The 20,429-nt window shown below is 36.0% G+C and overlaps 1 protein-coding gene across 1 annotated transcript in view; it reads left to right on the top strand.

Annotated features, from left to right (window-relative positions):
* The window catches only part of TENM1 (teneurin transmembrane protein 1), a 566,532-nt gene that overhangs the window by 307,445 nt on the left and 238,658 nt on the right, over positions 1-20,429 (top strand). Inside the window, exons 8-11 of the mRNA XM_012664836.1 lie at positions 90-300; positions 5,200-5,301; positions 6,408-6,602; positions 9,497-9,697. Of these exons, the coding sequence (XP_012520290.1) occupies positions 90-300; positions 5,200-5,301; positions 6,408-6,602; positions 9,497-9,697 (709 nt within the window). The remainder of the gene's footprint in view (positions 1-89; positions 301-5,199; positions 5,302-6,407; positions 6,603-9,496; positions 9,698-20,429) is intronic.

Below are 20,429 nucleotides of genomic sequence, written 5' to 3' on the forward strand. Positions count from 1 at the left end.
AAGTATGAGATAGAGCAGTTAAAGTTAGAGATGTTTATCAGTCTGGAAGAAAAAGTAGTGGCTCATATTTGTGTTTGTATTGGTTCCAGTTTGATTTTGTAAAACTCATGGATGGCAAACAGCTGGTCAAGCAGGACTCCAAGGGCTCTGATGATACCCAGCACTCCCCTCGGAATCTGATATTAACCTCACTTCAGGAGACGGGTTTCATAGAGTATATGGACCAAGGACCTTGGTATCTGGCATTTTACAATGACGGAAAAAAGATGGAGCAAGTATTTGTGTTAACTACAGCAATCGGTAAGATGCTTTGCCTGTTACATTGAATTAACAGTAAAACTCTAGAAAGACACAGTCAGTGATGAGAGTGATGCGGATGTTATTTAAGCCTATTGCTTATTCTGCCTTAAAGTCATTATCGAGGATAGGTCACTATGAGAAATGTTTATATTGTTTTTGTCAGTGAAGTTGTTTAAATGCTGATTAAGATTTTTTAAATGCTCCTTTATTTGCTGCTATTCTAGGATACTTGCTATGCACCTTTTTATGTGTTCTCAATAGGAATAATTACCTGGGTAATATTATTACCAAGGCTACACAGATGAACAACTTCAGTGAAGCAGGGAATAAACAAGCAAAGCCCTGTTAATTCAAGTTCTGTTATTAAAAACAAAAAAGCAAATAGATACCTTTTTCAAATAGAAAAACTAGCATCAGTAAAGTTCTTTAGAACGACTGATTCTAGAACCCTTAAGGCTTCAAAATACAACAGAAGATTATTTAGAGAAAAATATTGAGGATAATAACTTGAGTCATTCAAAGCCTCTTCTTTTAGAATTTCTTTTAGTTTGAAAATCATCACAATGTCTCTTTCAGTGTGCTCTGAGCCTTTTAAAACATGTTTTTTGGTTTTTTGTTTGTTTTTTATTTATTTATTTATGTATTATTTCAACATATTACGGGGTTACAAATGTTTATGTTACATATATTGCCTTGGCCCCACCCGAATCAGAGCTTTTTAATGCAATGCCTACACATCCTCATTCACTATCACTCTAATTAGTTGGAGACATCTCACTCTTTTGTCATTTTTTTGGTAAATACATTCCCCATAACCCTTTGTGTGAATAAAGCTGAGCTCTTTAGCAATTTTAGAGTCCTGAGGGTAAATACCTCATAGACACAGTATCGTATTGTGTGAATTTTTCTAAAACACATGTCTTAAAAGAAGGGAAAGTATTTTACAGCTGTCAGTTTTCTATACAACTCTCACCACTTTATCCTTTAGTTAACCTGTTCAGCCATATGTTTGGGAAGATGTGTCGACTGTTAATAGATATACCATCTGTTCTTTATAACAATTATGTTCTATTTTTATTTGACGCTGAAGACCTTGAGTCAGTAGAAAATGGTATTCCAGCCATCAGATTATCAAAAACTTTTCTCTAAAGTAGTCAGAAAGGCAATAGAATGGAACTGATGATTTTTCCCCTAGAGAAAAACTGCACTGATCTTACATCTTCCAAAAACAAAGCATTTGTTAAATTAGAAAAAAAGCCCCATATTTTAAGTCATGTCACTGTTTTGCCACTCACAGACTCAATGAGGCAGATTCAACAGATGGACCTTTTATGATATTTTTCTATCAAGGCCTAGTTTTGATATTGTGAATATTGATGAGTTATGAGAGGTTGAGTTTCTCCTAAAAAATTAGAGTAATTGTAAGATATAAAATATTTGTGAGGATTTTCTCTCTTCCTGTTATTCTTACCCTTAAGCTCAAGTTAAAACACTAACCAATCTATTAACCTTTCAAAAATCAATAGGCCCAGAAACATGCGTGGAGTTATTTCCTGTCCCTTACTTCCTCCCCAAAAGAACTTAACACTTGAGATCAAATTCCTATCATCCAGTTATCAAGCTGTCAGTTTCATATGCAACGACATATTTCCTTTTTGTTTATTCAAGTCAGTTCATTTACTTTTCTGTTGTCTTTTTAAGATTAGAAACAACAGAAACGTTTCTCCTACTCTTCCACTTAAAGAAAATTTAAGTAAATTTCCAAAAAAAATCAAAAAGCATGTAAGTCATTTACCCTGAATTCTCCACATTCATTTTTTGTTTTTAGTTTATATTAATCACAGTAAAATGAAACTAATATATTTGATTAAAGAAAGTAAGGTTTGTATGAATTTGTTCTAAATGCTGCTCATTCATCTATTTCATGATGATGTTAGAATCAGTTGATTGATTCTTAACTATATTTGTCTGCTACTAACAAGAATCAAGACAGAATTAACAACTAACATTTACTAAATGACTAATATAGGCCACACACTGGCCTACAATTAATATATATTATTTTCCAGTAATATAGGCAGAGTTGTCAATATCCCCTAATCTCAGGCAACCTGCTCTATAGCAGGATAATATGTACCATTTATGAAGTGCCACTCTGCCCCTAGCATTGTACTAGATGCTTTATAATCAGTTATCTTGTTCAATTCTCATCAGAACCCTGATAGCTCAGGTATGGTAATACATTACAAATAAGGAAGCAGACGCTTAAAAAGAGTAAATAATTTGGCAAGGTCTTACAGACAACAAGTGGCAAAATTGAGATTTGAGAACTAGTATGTATGATTCCAAAGCCCATGCCCTTTACACCATACTTATTCCACAATATTATTCATTACCTTTAGTTTCTCCCATGAGAAAAACTGCCAAAAACAAAAGCTATCATCAATGCAGATGCAAATACCAAGGGGCTTTTGACTCTAGCATAAGAACAGGGTTTTAAATATAGAAATTCAAAATTATTCTCAACTCTGGAACTGCAGTCTAGGAAGTGGTTCAGAATTAAGATTTAAAATATAGAAGGTAAAGATTACTGGAGGCCAATAGAGAAACACATTGTTTTTCATCACCCGTTATTTATGTGTTCCTGCTGCAGCCAACTTCCTCCTGGAGTCCCTAGGCTGCCCCAGTGTCTCTTTGATACCCAGTGGAAGTGGCAGCTTCCAAAACCTTCTATGTTGCCTTCTTTTCTCATTTGCATTGCTGAGATTAAGCTCTATGCAGCAGTTTGAGCCCAGGGACAGTTCTTGGATAAGTCAATAAGATGTAGGGATTTTTATTTATTTTGATAGCAAACTTTATTAAATATTTTTTCCAGAATAGCTACATTCCCACAAGGCTGCTTCCATAAAGTCGTCAATAGAATCTGGTGTGAAATTAAATTCAACTATATTTACTTTTGAAAACTTCCTCCATGGCCTCCTATTAACCATCCAGGGCAGGGGAAATCCAAATGTGGATTTAAGAATTGCCACTACTGCTTGGTATAAGAAAGATAGTTAAATAGAAAATAGAGAAAAAATTGTTCCGTCTCTGAATGAAAAAAAATCTCTTTGTGCCTTTTCATAATTACTTGTTAAAAAATTAAAGATTTTCTAAAAATGGCTAATGTTTTAATGAGTTGAAAATGGTTGGCTCTTTGCTGAATGTTACATTCCAGCCAGCCCAGTTGTATTAATAGATAAGTAAATGTCACATGTCACTTGCTTATCCAGTTCAGTTTTCTAACACTGTGAACAAAGAACAGACCCATATAAACCTGCAAAAGGCAATGTGATGTGTTCACACAGTGGTGAGAATAATCATCTCTTCTGATTGATAATAGAGTGGCTATCCACACAGCCACTGGATTCATTCTTAGCTTTCTAAGAATACCCTCAATAGACTAGATACCACTTTCTTCCTCTTGCTTTTATCCTGCCCAAGACAGAAATCCAACATCTAGATGACAAGTTCTTTAACTATGGAAGTTTGCTATTTAAAGCATTCTCAATGTGGTGAGCACCTGCAGGGTCACCTGGGGTGTTTGTTATAATATAGATTACTGGGCTACCTCCCTCAGAGACAGATTCAGTAGATCTGGAGCTGAAGTCCAGGAATCTTCACTTTAAGTGCCCCAGGTGATCTTACTGATAAAAGTGGTCCACAGACTGCAATTATAGAAATGCTATTTCTTGACCCTCATTATAAATTGTCACTCTCATTGCTCAGTGGAAGATGCCAGTACCACCTCCTAGAATCTCTCCTAATCAGAAATAGATTACTTAAGTGAAACTTGATGAAGCACATAATTTGGATTGAAAAAGGAAAAATTGGTACATAAGAGGAGTGTGAGATTAATAGGCCAGAACATAAAACTCTGGGTCCAAGAGTACTAAGTATGGGAAATTTACTTAAAGGAATAATGAGAAGAAGATAAAAAGCACGCACATACAAAATTACAAGAGTAAAGCATAGGTACCATAATTGTTCATAGGCTTAGAATTTAATCATTATTATACTCAAATACAATGTTAAATGACAAACATTTTTTATGTCATTGTAAGAGACTGACATTTATATAACATTATAGTTTTTCAGGGAAGTTACCACAAGGCTTATCAAAGTTATGTTGCACTGCACATATTTATGTCACCAGAACTACCTATGGGTACCTACAAAGGCTTCTCAATTCATCTGAAACCTATTCTTCTCTAAGAATGGATTGAAAGGAAATTAGTGGCAGAGAACTGATAAGCATTTACAGTCAAGAAAGCATTTCTCAACGAAATACTTAGGTTCTAATGCTTTTAGTGGTGGTGAATTTAATATGACCACTTACTTTAAAAGCCTCCCATTGTCACTTATTAATGAAAATGAAATACGGAATATCATATTTATGCTGTCAAGAATAGTAGATTAAATTTTCTAAGTTTCTAGAGAAAAAAACTTTATTTGCTACGACCTAAATTTGAAAGATAATCAGTGTTTAGTCTTCTGGGTTGCATTTTTAAGCCTATTTTGCTTTTGAGAAATGTCCTATGATCCTGGTACATTTTGAGATTTATCATGAATATCTCTTAGGAACACAAGTCATCTAGACCATTTATGCACTTTAGAGATAAGGTTGGTTTTTAGTCCCACTCTGATTAGCCAATTCAGCAGACCCAGGGCCCTTTTCATAATTTTGTAACACATGTGACATCTTATAGGGGTCTTTGGCATCTGATTTTGAGGAATAAGTGTTCCATAAACAGCAAAGGGCAAGATTGTTATAGGCCCAGAGTTTCTGCAACAAAAAAAAATTAAAGATTCTACACCATGGATGTTTGTTCATTTTTTTCTTTTTCTCTGTATTAATAGAAATAATGGATGACTGTTCAACCAACTGTAATGGAAATGGAGAATGTATCTCTGGACATTGTCACTGTTTCCCAGGATTCCTTGGACCTGATTGTGCTAGAGGTAATGTTGCTCTGTTATTCTGATTGGTTTAGGGAAATAGATGTCATTTGAGAACTCAGAATTAACAGTAGTAGTAATAGTAGCAGTAGTACTAGCAGCAGCTACTGCAGCAGCGCCCCCTACTGCGGCCACCAAAAGCTGAGCACTTCCTATACCAGGTACTGTTCTGAATACTTTGTTACATCCTTTAATTCTTACTTCCTACAATAGCCCTATGAGGTAAGTCTATGGTTATCCTATTTTTATGGTCAAAGAAACAACCTCAGGGAGGTTAAGTGACTCAGCCCAGGGTTACCTAACAGCTGGGATTTATACCTAGGCTTTCTGACCCAACCACTGCATGATGCTTATATTTCCTTCATAAACTAATTCATAATGGACTGAGTTTAAAAGTGGGCGAAGTTGGTAGCTGCCTATACACATCAGTGTACCTGGAAGGAGTGGGTAATCACCAGATGAGTAAGTAGCCTAGAAAGTAAAGACTTGGAAAGTCAGAAGTTAAATTTAGCAAACTTCATTGTTTCCTAGATTTGCCCATAGTTTAATTTTTGAAAAGCTTTAGGTAAATCACACCACATTTTACCATAGACTTATAATTATTATTTTAGAGATTCTTTCTGCTCATTTTCAATGTATTCTATTTAATTACACAACCTTTTAAAGATAACATTTTATAATATGAATAACTCCCTATTTATTGCTTTTTAAAATTTGAATAACTCCCTATTTATTGCTTTTTAAAATTTGAGGTTTTGCTTCCTAAAAGTAATGTACATCTGCTTGAGGAAGAAAAACTGTAAGAAAGAAAAACCCTAGCATAAAATAATAATAATAATAATAATAGTTTAAGAGCATGGTGAGATCAAAAGCAAATACTTGATGCAATTTCTCCACTCAGGATATCTTTATAATTTATCTTTACCCCACTCCCATAAGAGGAAAATTTCTATGTTGGTAATCATGAACATGTACCTATTTAATAAAGGTTAAGACAGAAATAGTACAATTTTTTGCCTGAAATATTATACGAGAATCAATAGAGAATTGCTCTTTGGAGATTTTGAAAGCATTATGAGAACATTACAACTTCATTTGCCAACCTTCAGATTCATGCCCTGTGCTGTGTGGTGGGAACGGAGAATACGAGAAAGGACACTGTGTCTGCCGGCATGGCTGGAAGGGGCCTGAGTGTGATGTTCCAGAAGAGCAATGCATTGACCCAACGTGCTTTGGCCACGGCACCTGCATCATGGGAGTCTGCATTTGTGTGCCAGGATACAAAGGAGAAATATGCGAAGAAGGTCAGAGCCCCGTTTTAATCTATTGCTTCAGGCTTTTCTCTTACTGAATCATCCAAGGTGTCATTCTGCACTTCTAGTAAAGATGCAAGTGGTTTTTGCAAACAATAAATGACCAACATGTTCTTAGTACATGGATCAGGGGGTTGGCTCCAGGGGAGCTCTTATCTCTTCTGACAGTCTGATATTATGCATGAGGCCATATCTGTGACACTTGCAGAGCATTAATGAAAAATAGTATTTCCCACCCCTCATTTCTAACACTGTTTTATAACTTGAGAATTTCCGTATTGATGATTTTAGGTGTTAAGTCATATGCTTTCCTTATTACAGAGTGCATTTTACTACCTCTCACTTTAAAGCACATAATAAAAATAATGATATATGCACATTTGGAGCCATTTTGCAAATGTTTTCTTTTGGAGTGATTTGTAATTATCATTATTATTATTGCTTTATATTATTTATTTTTACATACCTCATGCTGAAATCTGACCTCCATGCCTAAGGAAGCAGGCTTGCCACTAATGAGTTTCAAAGCAGTGCCTTTAAATTAAATTCACCCCAAAGGAGTCTTTACCCAAATTTTTTTTTGAAATAGCAAGTTTTATCATTTAAAGAGACACACTGGAAAATAAGTTTACTAGTAATCAGACCTTTTTCATGCCACATTCCTCAAACAAGACTGATTTCAGAAATAATATTAAACCATTACCATGGGAGATGGTCTCATCACAACTGTTGTTCGGGAAAGAGGCTGCTGAAAATGCATAATAATTGCTTTTTAAAGATGGCTCATTAAGACTATTACACAGCATTCTAAAGAGTTTAATCTCATTCCACTCCATGAACAAGCAAGGCTTTAGCTTTTCACCTCCCATTAGCAATAGTGGAATTTTGGTGTGAAGATTATATCTGTTCCAATAAATGGCATTGGGCCTAGACAAGGCACTGGAGTTGCTGAGTTACCTTTGGAAATTGTTTTTATGGTGATCCAACTGCAATCATTAGGTTGTAAATTCAGATGCTATATGGACACAAACAAAGTTAACAAAAAATGGTGTCTATCACATCTACAACTTACCGTGAAAAACATGTAACCTAATTAATTTAGACCCTTCTAATTTAAATGCTGTAAGTAGTTGAAAAAGGACTTAGCTTAAATTTGCCTTCTCCAAAGTCACTAAGAAAATTTGTAGAATAACCAAGAGAGCAAGAAAGAATGCTCACTTAATGGTGTACATTTTTCAAATACAACAGAAGAAAAATATTTTAAAATATCCATAGGCTAAACCAGGCCTATGGATGGGTTTTGTTTGGCTCACTTAGTGTTGTTGCTGCTGCTGCTGTTGTTTAATGTGATTGTTTGCCAAAATTTAAAAATAGAGAAGTGTCATATGAAAATCCCTATTTCTAGCCTCTCTTGAGCACTAGAAAATCTGGTGACCCTGAGCCCACATTGCTACACGGTGGCAATCAACCAGAGCCAAGTAGCAGCAGTTCCCTTTAAAAAGGACACTTGCCTTCAGTTTGCTCTCAACACACCATATTTTCTCACATCCAGCCCATTTCATTCATGTATGCCACCTGCCTGGCTCCTTCAGCCATATGACTTTGTGCCTCTGATTTAAGTATGACTTACATGATTTAAATATGACATACATGAATATATTGAAGCAGTCATCTTAATTAAACAAGCCATATTATGTTAAATTTTATTTTATTTATTAAAATTGTACTTTAATATAACAAAATGACCTCCTAAAAAATGATTCTGTACTTTGGACTTTCCCTCTCCCTTCAAATGATGAATCAAATGAGATATACCTTCTGGTGTATATTTGCTGATTAGCTCAGGTGTTAAAATATTGTGCTAATGACCCTAAGATCTTGGGCTAATTATAATGGTAATAACACTAATTATAATAGTGCTTAGTTAGACTTAGTCTGTTCCATAGCCACAAGCCACACCCTAAAACTAGTCCAGTGTTGCAAATACAGGCAGGTTATATCCTTCTGTTTCCATTGCTGGAAAAGTAATTCAAAGCGATTATGATGAGTTATTTTAGTCTCATTTTATTTGTATGGGAAGACTAGAAATTTGGAAATCAAATGGCTACTCAGTTAAAAGCACAAAACAATTTTTCTCCAAGGTGAGCATAGGAACCTACCTCTAAAATAGTTTATACATTTGTTAGAATGTGTACAAAAATTTCCAGACTTGCAGAATCAGAGACAAATGGAATTGAGTCTGTGATATTTAAAGACATTGAAAACTATGTCACAGTGTCCTGATGATAGGAGAAGCCATGAAGAAAAGAATTTTTAAATTAAGTTTAAAACATTGCACTTTTAGTGCTTCCTTAAAACATGAGAGATTATAATAAATTAATGTAAATTGTGTTATATTATGCAATAGCAGTCATCTCACCCAATATTTTGGATAGTCCAAACTGTAATCATTTATAGAAGCTCTGGACACATCAAGTAAAAATCCTTTCTGGGAGCAGAAAGGATAATGAATGACTTACCAAAACCCCTTGGGCTTTTTTGCAAAGCCGAGGAATTTTTATTAAAGGCCCACAGTGGTCCGCCCACCTATTTGTGTGGGGGTACTACAGACTGTTGGCAATTTCACACAGCATATATGTGGTTTCTTTCTCCTTGTAAATTTAGGTTGCAACCTTTACTATACCCTACCATATTTTTAAGTGTTAATAATCTTCTGGTTTCAACAGTGTTTGCGTGAGTCATTTTATTGCCCAATTAAAGCAGCATTAATTATATATTTAATAACACTGGGAAATCAATGTATCTCAGTTTCATTATCCTGAGGTCTGTTGGCCATACCTGTTCACTATTAATCTTTCCCCCACCCCCCTTTTTTGTGCCTTCAGAGGACTGCTTAGACCCAATGTGTTCCAGCCATGGCATCTGTGTAAAAGGAGAATGTCACTGCTCTACTGGCTGGGGAGGAGTCAACTGTGAAACTCCACTTCCTATATGTCAAGAACAGTGCTCAGGACATGGGACTTTTCTTCTGGACACTGGAGTGTGCAGCTGTGATCCCAAATGGACAGGATCTGACTGTTCAACAGGTACATTGGGGTTATTTCTTTCTCCCCCTTCTTCCACTCCTAAGTTCTATCTGCTCCTTCCCTTAAGGTAGTGCTTCTTAAAGTGTGATCAGAATGCCTTTGTAGGTTATGAGGGGCATCAGGTATTTCCTAGGTTAGCATTTCACTGCATCTTTATTTACAACATGCTGTTACCTGTTTTTTCATCTTATTTTTCATTGTTGTAGGTCTGTGCTTAAACTTCTGGCTGCATTCGGAATGCTTCTATAGCTATTTCATACATTCCCAAGTCTCCTATTATCAGTTCTATGCAGATTATTACAAATCCATATCTCCCATAAATTTGAATAATCTGGCATTTCCAACCATCTATTGAATATTTCCACTGGGTATCCTATCACCTAAAAATACAACTTAGGCTAGGAACTCGACTCCGTTTAATGTATTGCCATATTGTTGTCCAGTTACTATTTCCACAGCATTGCTTTTCTTTTTCCATTCCCTACCCTGACATCTTCCATAGTTCCCCATTGTCTGTAGATAAACTTTGGATATCCTGGCCTTATTATCAAAATCCCACCACAAACTATTCTAAATCTCTTTCTCCAACCTATCTTCTACTTCTGCTTCCTGCATAAATCCCTCTTTCTGCCAAAGAAATCTGTATGCTCTCCTTATCCCCAGTGCATTGTATTTTTACACTTTTCTCCAGCCTTTTCCTCAGCATGCAATGCTATTACCTTTCCATCTAGGGAAATAGAACCCATCCACTAAGACCAACTATAATCTTAGCCATTCCATAAAATCTTCTCTGATCACATCAATAGGGACCCCCTTAAATCTTACCATACATATTGCTAGAGCACACAAAAAGCATTGTGATGTAGGTATTTGTGCACTTGGCTTATTTTTTCATCTGAATTGTAAGCACTGAAAATAATGGACCAATTTTTAAATCTTTTATTTTTAATTATTACGGGTACATAATAGGTGTATATCTTTATAGGGTACATGCAATGTTTTGATACAGGCATACAATGTGAATTAATCAAATCAGGGTAATTGGGGTATCCACCACCTCAGGCGTTTAACATTTCTTTGTATTAGGAACATTCCAATTCCACTCTTTTAGTTATTTTAAAGTATACCCCAACTTATTGTTGATTATAGTCACTTCATTGTGCTATCAGATATTGTTCATACCACCTAACTATCTAACTATATTTCTGCACCCATTAGCCACCTCCACTTTATCCTCCACTCCTGCTACCCATCCCAGGCTCTGGTAATCATCATTCTATTCTGTTTCCGTGACGTCAATCATTTTTAATATTTGGGTCTCACATATGAGTGAAACCATGTGAGATTTATCTTTCTGTGCTTGGTTTATTTCACTTAACATAATGTTCTCTGGTTCAATCCATGTTGTTGCCAATGGCAAGATTTCATCTTTTTTGTGGCTATATAATACTCCATTGTGTATATGTACAATGATTACATTATCCATTTATTCATTGATGGACACTTAGGTTAATTCCAAATCTTGGCTATCGTGAATAATACTGCAATAAACACGGGAGTACAGATATCTTCTCAATATGCTGATTTCCTTTCTTTTGGATATTTACCTAACAGTGGGACTTCTGGGTCATTTAGTCGTTCTATTTTTAGTTTTTTGAGGAACTTCCATACTGTTTTCCATAGTGGTTGCACGAATTTACATTCCCGCCAACAGTTTACGAGGGTTCCCGTTTCTACATATCCTCTTGAGCATTTGTTATTGCCTATCTTTTTGATGAAAGCCATTTTAACTGGGGTGAGAGGATATCTCATTGTAGTTTTGATTTGCATTTCTCTGATGACTAATGATGTTGAGCATTTTTTCATATACCTGTTGGCTATTTGTGTGTCTTCTTTTGAGATATGTCTATTCAGATCCTTTTAATGGGTCATTCTTTATATCATTTTTTCTTATCTTCAAACCAGGTACTCATTAAATAAGTAGAATTAATAAATGGTAACTCCCACAAAGCCTCTGCCTGTGAATTTTGTTAAAGATGTAAAATGACATATGGTAAGCGGGAAGGATTGGTGTACTGTGGGACTTTTTGTACCACTGAATTAGCTTATGAACTGAAAAGTCTATGATCCTATACTGTAAGGAAACAGGAAGATCCTTCTGTTAAGAGAATTAATTTAACGTAATACTTCACTCTAATTCTAACAATGCATCACTGAAATTTTGTTGCCTCAGATAGAAATAATATGGGAGAGGGGATTACATTTTACAATTTCAGAAAATGATCAAAATGCTAAAGGCGATCTAATAATAGCTAAAATGCACATCATAAAAACCATTCATTTATATATCTAACAAATAAACGTGTGCTTGCTAGGCACTTGGCATGGTGCTTGGCACCAGGGATATTGTGGTAAACAAGATTGATGTGGTCCTTGTACTAATGAATCTTATATCTAGTGGGAGAGACACGTTGAAAAAGTTAGAAGACGGTCACAAAAGGAAAGTTACTGGATATTAATGGGACTGTACAGCAGGCACCTAGCCTGGCTATGAGTTAATTTACTAAATGTTATTGAACACCTTCCATCCTTCCATGTGTCAGATACAGTATCATGACCTGGAGCTTCAAGTTTAAAATAATAATATTAATGTTAGTATTAGTTGTAGCAAACATTTACATAGCAATTATGTATTAGTCACTATTCTAAGCATTGTACATTTATTAATTCACTTAATCCTCATAACAACCCTATAAGTAAAATAATTATGTATACTTTACATTTGAGGAAACTGAGGCACAGAGAGGTGAAATAACTTGCCCAAAGTCGCCCATATAACAAGTGGCAGAGTCAGAATTTGGACTAAGTTATTCTGGCTTCCCAGTCCATGCATTTAACCACTGTACTGTACTGTCCTCTAGGAGCCCATCATCTCACTCACCATGTATAAAATAGTATTATTACTGGACCCTGTCCAGGGACATGTGCCACAGAGCACAAAGGAGGGAACAGTAGGTTATTTCGGTGAGAAGAGGCCTTATATTCAGGGAAGGCTTTGTAGATAGAAGTCATAACATTTGAAAGATAATTGCACGCTTATCAGGTGAACAAGAAAGGAAAGAACATTCCAGGCAGAAGGATTAGCTTAAACAAATAGAGATATGAATCTAAATGACACATTTGAGGACTTGCAAGCCATTGGGCATTGCTGCAGCCTAGGAATGCAGAAGGAGATGAAACTGGTGGGATGAGCAGAGTCAGAATATTTGTTGGGGGTTTTATTTACATGCCATGCTGAGGATTTGCATTTCCTGTTGACACAATAGGAAAGCACTGAGTAATCTGAAAGAAGCTGCATTTGAGATAGACCACTCTGACAGCAACTGAGAAGACTGATTGGAGATGGATGATATAGGGAACCAAGAGACAAATGGAGTGTGATTATTGGAGTAATCCAGGAGCATGATGGTGAGGAGGGTCTAAACTAAAGCTGGAGTTTTGAGAATAGCAAAGTGGAGACAGACCAGAAAGGAGTTACCATGGTAGATGGGAAAGAGAGAGGAGCCACAGATAACTCTTTTGGGTGACTAAGTAAAAAGGAAGAACCACCAGCTGAGGGAGAACAAGCAGACGTGGAAAAGCAGGTTTGGAGCAGAGGGGCCCAGCCGTAGTGAGCTCAGTTGTGGGAGTGCTATGTTGGAGGCGTCTGCAGAAGATCCACGTGGATATGTCCAGTGAGGGGTTGATAGTCAAGAACGAACTTATAGAAGAATTCTGAGCTAGAGTCAAATATTTGGTACATCGTTCAGACCACAGGAATGCACGTTATTGTCCAGGGAGAGTGTGGAAAATGGGAAGGAAGAAAGTCAGAACCCTAGAGAACACCACTTAATGCCTTTATCATGACAGGGTTCTTCACAGTGAGTCAAAAACTTATTTCTTTATATGTGACTTAATAAACATGTATTGATTGAGTAATGATTCCGTATCATATAATTGCTCCCTCAGACCACTCATATCTCTTATGTGTCTTTCCTGATGCCTCACAATTGGGTAAAGTTCCTGATAACATACCATTCACCAGTTGCATAAGTTCAAATATTTGTATTTCCAATGAATTGACGTTAAACTCAATAGACTGAGAGTTTCTCTTTCTCTGCCGACTTCAGTGCCTAATACACAAAGATGTGCACCAGTTCTGTCGGCAAAGAAGAAAATCACAGAAGGAGAGGAAAAGGCTATGAACATGCCTGTAAACTCCTCCCTTTTCAAGATGAAGTACTCTATACCCCACCCCACTCCTCCTTCACTCCAAACCACCCTTACCCACCAAACAAAGCAAACGATGAGAGAAAAATGATAGCTCCGTAGAATATTAGATCTAGAAGAAAGTGTAAATATCTGGTTCAATATTTCTCAAATGTGGTAATCTCTAGTCCACCTAACTCGGCATCCTTACGGATTCTAATGCACTGAGGTACAGAGAAGTTAAGCAGTTTGCCCCAAAGTGTGAGATCTACAGCACTAGTCAAACCTCCTTATTTAATTGTTCATTTACCAAACATTGACTGAGTCCCTATTACGTCTGCATGAGCTTGTGAGACAATGGTATATAAAGAAGGATGAAACATCTATAGTTGGGGAGACAAATGTGACTGAAGATGCAAAATATCTTCCATTAAAGGCTAAAAAGAGAGAAAGAGAAATATACGGTGTTCAAGGAGTACTTAACATTACCTGACGGTCTAGGAAGTGGTCACAAAGGACTTCACAGATCATGTAGGTCCCTGTATGCTGTGCCTGGGAGTTTGGATTTAATCCTGATGATAATAGGAAAGCCATCAAAAGGATTTAAAAAATGTCATGTGCTTGCATTTTAGGAAAATCACTCTGGAAATGGTTTGAAGAATATATTAAAAAAATGATGAAAACTTGATATAAGGGGATTTAAGAATAGATGGAGAGGAAAGGACAGATGTGAGAGAGGTTAGGATATAAGACTTGGTGTCCATGTGGGTGGAAGAGGAGGCAGGAATTTTCACTGACTGTGATTTCTACATTGGGAGATGGGATGAATGGTAACACCACTAATGGAGATATGAAATATTCATCTATTAAAGCAAATTTTCATTGAGCACCTACTATGTGCCATGTGCTACATTCTTGGGATCCACCAGTGAGGAAAACAAAGATTCCTGCATTAGTGGAGTTTACAGTCTGGCAGGGAGAGACAGATGGTAAACAATAAAATACATGAGTTTTTGAAACATGAGGAAACCGAGAACCAGGGAGGTTAAATAACTAGCCCAAGGTTATAGACCTGGCTAATTGCAAACCTGCCAGTAGAAAGCAGGTCTGCTGATTTTATGCTGTGTCCAACATTCTTTTCAGCACCCCCCCATGCCTACCCCTACCAAAGGAAGAAGGAGGAGTTAGACAAGGAGACAAAGCTCAGGTGAATAGTTTAGCTTACTGAAAAGAAGATGAAGGGCATCAAATACCAAGTGCATGAATAACACATTTTTGTCCAGAGATCCTGGACCAAAGCCACGTTCATCCACTCTGGACCCAATAGAAAAAAGGTCACTAGAAGCATCTCTTGTTCACAGAAGCAAAAGCCTGGATAGGTATGACCCAAAACTTAGAAGCCTCTTGGGCAAAAGGGTCCCTAATAAAACTACCAAATTGAAAAATAGGAGAAGAAAATGCCTTCCAAATCTCCAGTGTCATGGTAGGAATAGTCCTTCTGTGATTTTTAAGCTCCATAAAGGTTGTTCCCACAGAGCATATTTAACCATCGAGATGATCTCACTGTGCAGACTTTTAATTGAGTGTGCTCAGCACAGGAAGCAATTTAACATCTGATTCTTATAATGGATCATGTCATTTCAAAGGTGGATATGCTCTCTGCCATTGATCATTTTCTTCCTCTAAGCACACGAAGCTTAGCTGTTAGCATGTTAACTGTGCTGCTCTGATACCAAGGGGACTGCAGTGAATGGTTTACTGATTATTTTCAGTCTGTATTTCTAGGTACATTGAATATTGTTAGCAGCTCTAAACTGATATCTGATATAGGCTTCTTTAACCTGATGATCTCATGGCACTTCACAAAGGTTAACACATTAGTCTTTAAAAATACCTGAAGAGGAATACAATAGAAGCTTGTTATAACGTGCTCTAGATTTGGATATACCACAGGTCAAATTATGCTCCCTTAAAACATAACTCCTTGTCATGAAATCTCTATAATACATTTAACCTATTCTACGGGTAGTGGCCCTAGCCTCTGGGCTCAGCATTGTAAAACATGCCTACTGTATTTCTTTTGTACAATCTGGCTTCTCTGATCATAAGTCTTTGAGGGGGAGCATTAAAGCAGAGTTTAGAACTTTGTACTCCTTGCTTCTTGATGAAACTTCCTCTGAGCCACACCCTCTATCATTACTCATAAATAACTGACAGCAAAATTTATAGAAGGTAAGCAAGCATTCAATAGAGAGGACAACACTTGCCCTTTCTCTACTACAATCCCCTCTTATTATAGTATGTCTTATAAATGAATTAATCAGATAGAGGGATGTGGGACACTAGGCCCTGAGGTACTTCTGAACATACTATTTCCTAGACAACAGAAATCATATGAGGTACTATCATCATGTACCCCATCCAAGAAGGGCTAGTTTCTGAAGATGTCAGAAGGCTTTGTTAGAAGGATATTTGTTTCTAAGCCATCCTATGACATGTGTCCATCTTATCCATCAGAGAGAGAACAGTATATGTATGTGTGTGCATGTATTCACAGCACAGTGACCTTGAGTAACTCCCTTAACTTTTGGGGGTCTCAGCTACTTTATTTGTGAAATGGTAGAAGAATAGCCAAATGGTCCTTGAGGCCTTTTTCAACACCATGATCTATGATTCTTGATGCTATATATTGGACTATTGACACCGATTATGAATGATTTGTAGGTACAGTCCATAAACTCTCTTTACTCCATATTGTTTATGGTGAGAAAATATTAATCATAAATAGTTTTGTTTTCATTATAAGGACATCCATACTTTGATATATAGACCATGTTGTTTGAGGATTTACCTCTATATATGGAGATACATATATACACATCAACATTTATGTGTATATATATCTTCATTGTAACAATGTCTCACTGTTTGTAGGTGTTCCCTAATGGGTGGTGATATGCATCTACTAATAAAACAGATAATTAGAGGAGGATGTTGTAAGAGGCTTATATAATTATTGTTTCTAGGGAAACATTCCTTGATTATACAAGTACCATATGCTTTAAAAACATTATTAGTTTCCCCTTTTATTGAAAGTTCCAATAATCAAGATTTTCATCTGACTCTACATGTCTAACACATATAATACATCACTTTCTTGCAATTTCCAGGAATTTATTAGACCTTTTAAAAATGATTTGCGTGTACACAGTTTTTTCTTCCTCCGCACATTACATTACAGCAGGGTCATACATGTCAGTTGACAAAGAAGCTTTGTTCAAAATGTAGTGCATATGCTATGGGAATAACTATGTAGCCATCCATCTTGCCTTTGAAAGGAAAAATCTACTCACATAAAAGGTGACTAGAATTTTGCATCCTCAATAGAAAAGAGATAATTAATGTAACCAGATTAGGAAACTAGGATTGTAGGTACTTTCTCCTATAGAATTCTGGACACACACCTTGATTTCTTAGGAACAATAGCTGAGCTCTCAGAACAAAGGTTTCTACTAGTTAGCAATAATGTTAATATACCATAATGCTACTAATTCCCTGGACTAAAAACAAAAAGCTCAAACATAGACAACTAGTCATTGAAACATGATAGGGGAGTGTTATAGTGCCTTTTAGTGTAAAAAAAAACAAAATGCTTATAGCTAATTTGTATGTAGGCTTAATTATCTTTAACCTGATATTCAAAGTATAACAACCTGTGCTCAAATTTATTTTAAAGTAATTCTTTTTCTACTCAGTAAAAAATAAAAGATAAATGTTACGGTGACTCCGATTTGATTGATTAAATAAAACAAGCCCCTACTTGAAACATAGTAGCTATATCATTAACACTACAGTGAGGTCAAAACATTAATTCTAGATTATTGAAGTAAATGAAGTTCATTGGTGGCATTAGAAATACAATCCATAGGCATCCTTAAGAGAATTCTAAGTCAAATTAAGTGTGTAAGACTGAATCTACAGAAATATCTTTGGGAGATAGATATGAAATAGAAAAAAAATCATACTATTATAATGATTTCCTAGCAACACAACCTACTCAGAGATGGCATATCACCCCCAAGCCTTTTTTGGCACAAGTGAAAATATAAATTGAACCCCAAAATATTCTCAGATTCAAAAATTCCTTATCTTTATACAAGAGTTCACTTAGTGGCCATAAGACTGTATATATTGTAAGGTGATTTAAAGAACATCAAATATCTAATGTTTTCAAAATACATCTTTCACATTTTGTTCTGAGACAATAAAAACCATACTTGTTATACCATCATTAGCAGGCAGCAATGCAAAAATACAGTGAAACTTTTGACAATTTGACAAGTTTGAAGTAAAAGGTAAATTTGCAGCTGCCTCTCTGTAAATCTGAAGTAACTCTGACTGTTCCAGGACGTTAAAGCTTTAAAATTATTTTTCAAACCAGGGACATATACTTAAATAAGGTGGAAACTATAAAGCAAGAAAATGTAAGTAAGCCTGAGTATGAGGATGCATGCTTATTTATATGGTTAAAATACAGTATAATAAGGAATGCATTTGGATGGACCAAGAGAAATGGAAAAACAAAACAGGCAAATTTTGTGTTTCGCTATTAAATGAATCCCTCCTCCTTTACTCAAAGTCTTATTCTGAATTCCAGGTTCATTTGCTATTTGGCATATTTCTCAATTCATGTTTAGCTACCTGAAGTGAAAATAGACCCAGAAAAGGATGTATCTAAAAGGTGTACATGTCCCTGTACATGAGATCCTGTGGGGAAAGTGGTCACGTAGATGTCTACTACCATAATTTGCCTTGCTGCCATAGGAGGCCTCTGACAGGGGAGGAAGTGGAAAGGCTCTATAGTAGAGATGGCTGAGAGAGGTTGAAGAAAGCCAAGATTCAGCTGTGCAAAAATTGGTGGCCAGGACATGGGGAAGTATGGGAATACATTTTCCCAATCCTGTATGCCAAAATCAGATGATTGGAGATACAGAAGAGCACCCCTTTTATTCCTCCAGAAAAGCTGAATAATAGTATTTCTGTAATAAAAATATCCTGTATTTATCTGATGGTTCTAATTTTTTCTCCAGATACTTACATACCCATTTTTTTCATTTCATCATTATGGCCATAATCTGGGATCATTATTAGACTTTGGATTGCCTATTGAGCTTTAGTACACAAAATACCTGCAAGACTGTCCCATAGATTTTATTTATATATGTATTCCCCTGAGTCATTGGAGAAAAGGGGAAAAGGGACAGGAAGGACAGAGATTAGTTCTTCAGTAAAGAGTGAGAACAATAAATGTTCACTTAGAAACCTGATAAGGTTGAGCTCATAGAGACTCTGAATTGGTACTTGGGACTGATGTAAAGAACTTAACTTGCACAACAGCTGCCAAATTTTTAGTAACCAAGCAAAAAAGTTTCATTATTCTCATAACACCCATGAGGCATAAGTAGGGTAGGTAATACTTCCCTCGTTTTACAGTTGAAGTGACTAACTCACTGTGAGAGGCAGAGCAAGTTACTTTTTTGTGTATGCTTCAGAGTTGAGGCCAGAAGTAGAATTAACACTTCAATGTCCTTTCTTAAAGATTAGTGTGGAATTTTTTAAATCCTGCTTGGGATTTGATGAATTTCTTGAATCTAAGAACTCATGTCTTTCATAAATTGTATAAAATTTTCAGTCATTATCCCTTTAAATCTTGATTTTCCCCCATTTGGTATTATCTTCTTCTGTAAGTTTCCTTAGACTGTCCATCCCACTCTATCCTCCATGTTTTTTACTTCTTTTTCTTATTTTCCATGTCTTTGTTTCCCTGTGTTATCTTATAGGTAATTTCTTCATATATATCTTCTAGCTCACTAAACCTCTCTTTAGCTGTGTTTATTGTGTGAATCTTTAATTTCAATGATTACTGTTTGTTTCTAAAATATTCATAAATATTCATTTTTTCCCCTTTTAAAATATGCTTCATTATTTTGGGCAATTCCTTGCTCTTTAATCCTATTTTTGGTTACTCTATTTTCATTAAACGTATTAAACATGATTATTTTATATTACTACATCTTATAAACATAGTACATTAGGTCTCTGTTGTTCTGGATATGGTTTGTTGTTTCTGTCAACTCTTGGATATGAATTGCTTTCTCGTTTCTGTTTTTTTTTTTTTTAATTCTGAACTCCAATATGTTGGAATTATCTCTAAGTCCTGTATGAAGAAAGTATTCTTCTGGGAAAGATCTACAATTGTTTCTGTCAGAAACTTGCCTAAACTACAAATCAGGATAAACTTTTTTTTTTATTATTCCAGGGTATTGTGAGGGTACAAACATTATAGTTACACTTCATGTCTTTGCCTCACCCAAATGCGGGTTCAAGGCATGCCCTTCCCTCCCTTTAGTGCTCCCCGTGTCCTTTAGTTGTAGATTTGCCCCCCCATCCCCCTAATCCCTAGAGAGTATTTCTACCATGTGAT

The sequence above is a fragment of the Propithecus coquereli genome, unplaced genomic scaffold, assembly GCF_000956105.1.
Source record: "Propithecus coquereli isolate 6110/MARCELLA unplaced genomic scaffold, Pcoq_1.0 Scaffold92, whole genome shotgun sequence".
Classification (NCBI taxonomy): Eukaryota; Metazoa; Chordata; class Mammalia; order Primates; family Indriidae; genus Propithecus; species Propithecus coquereli.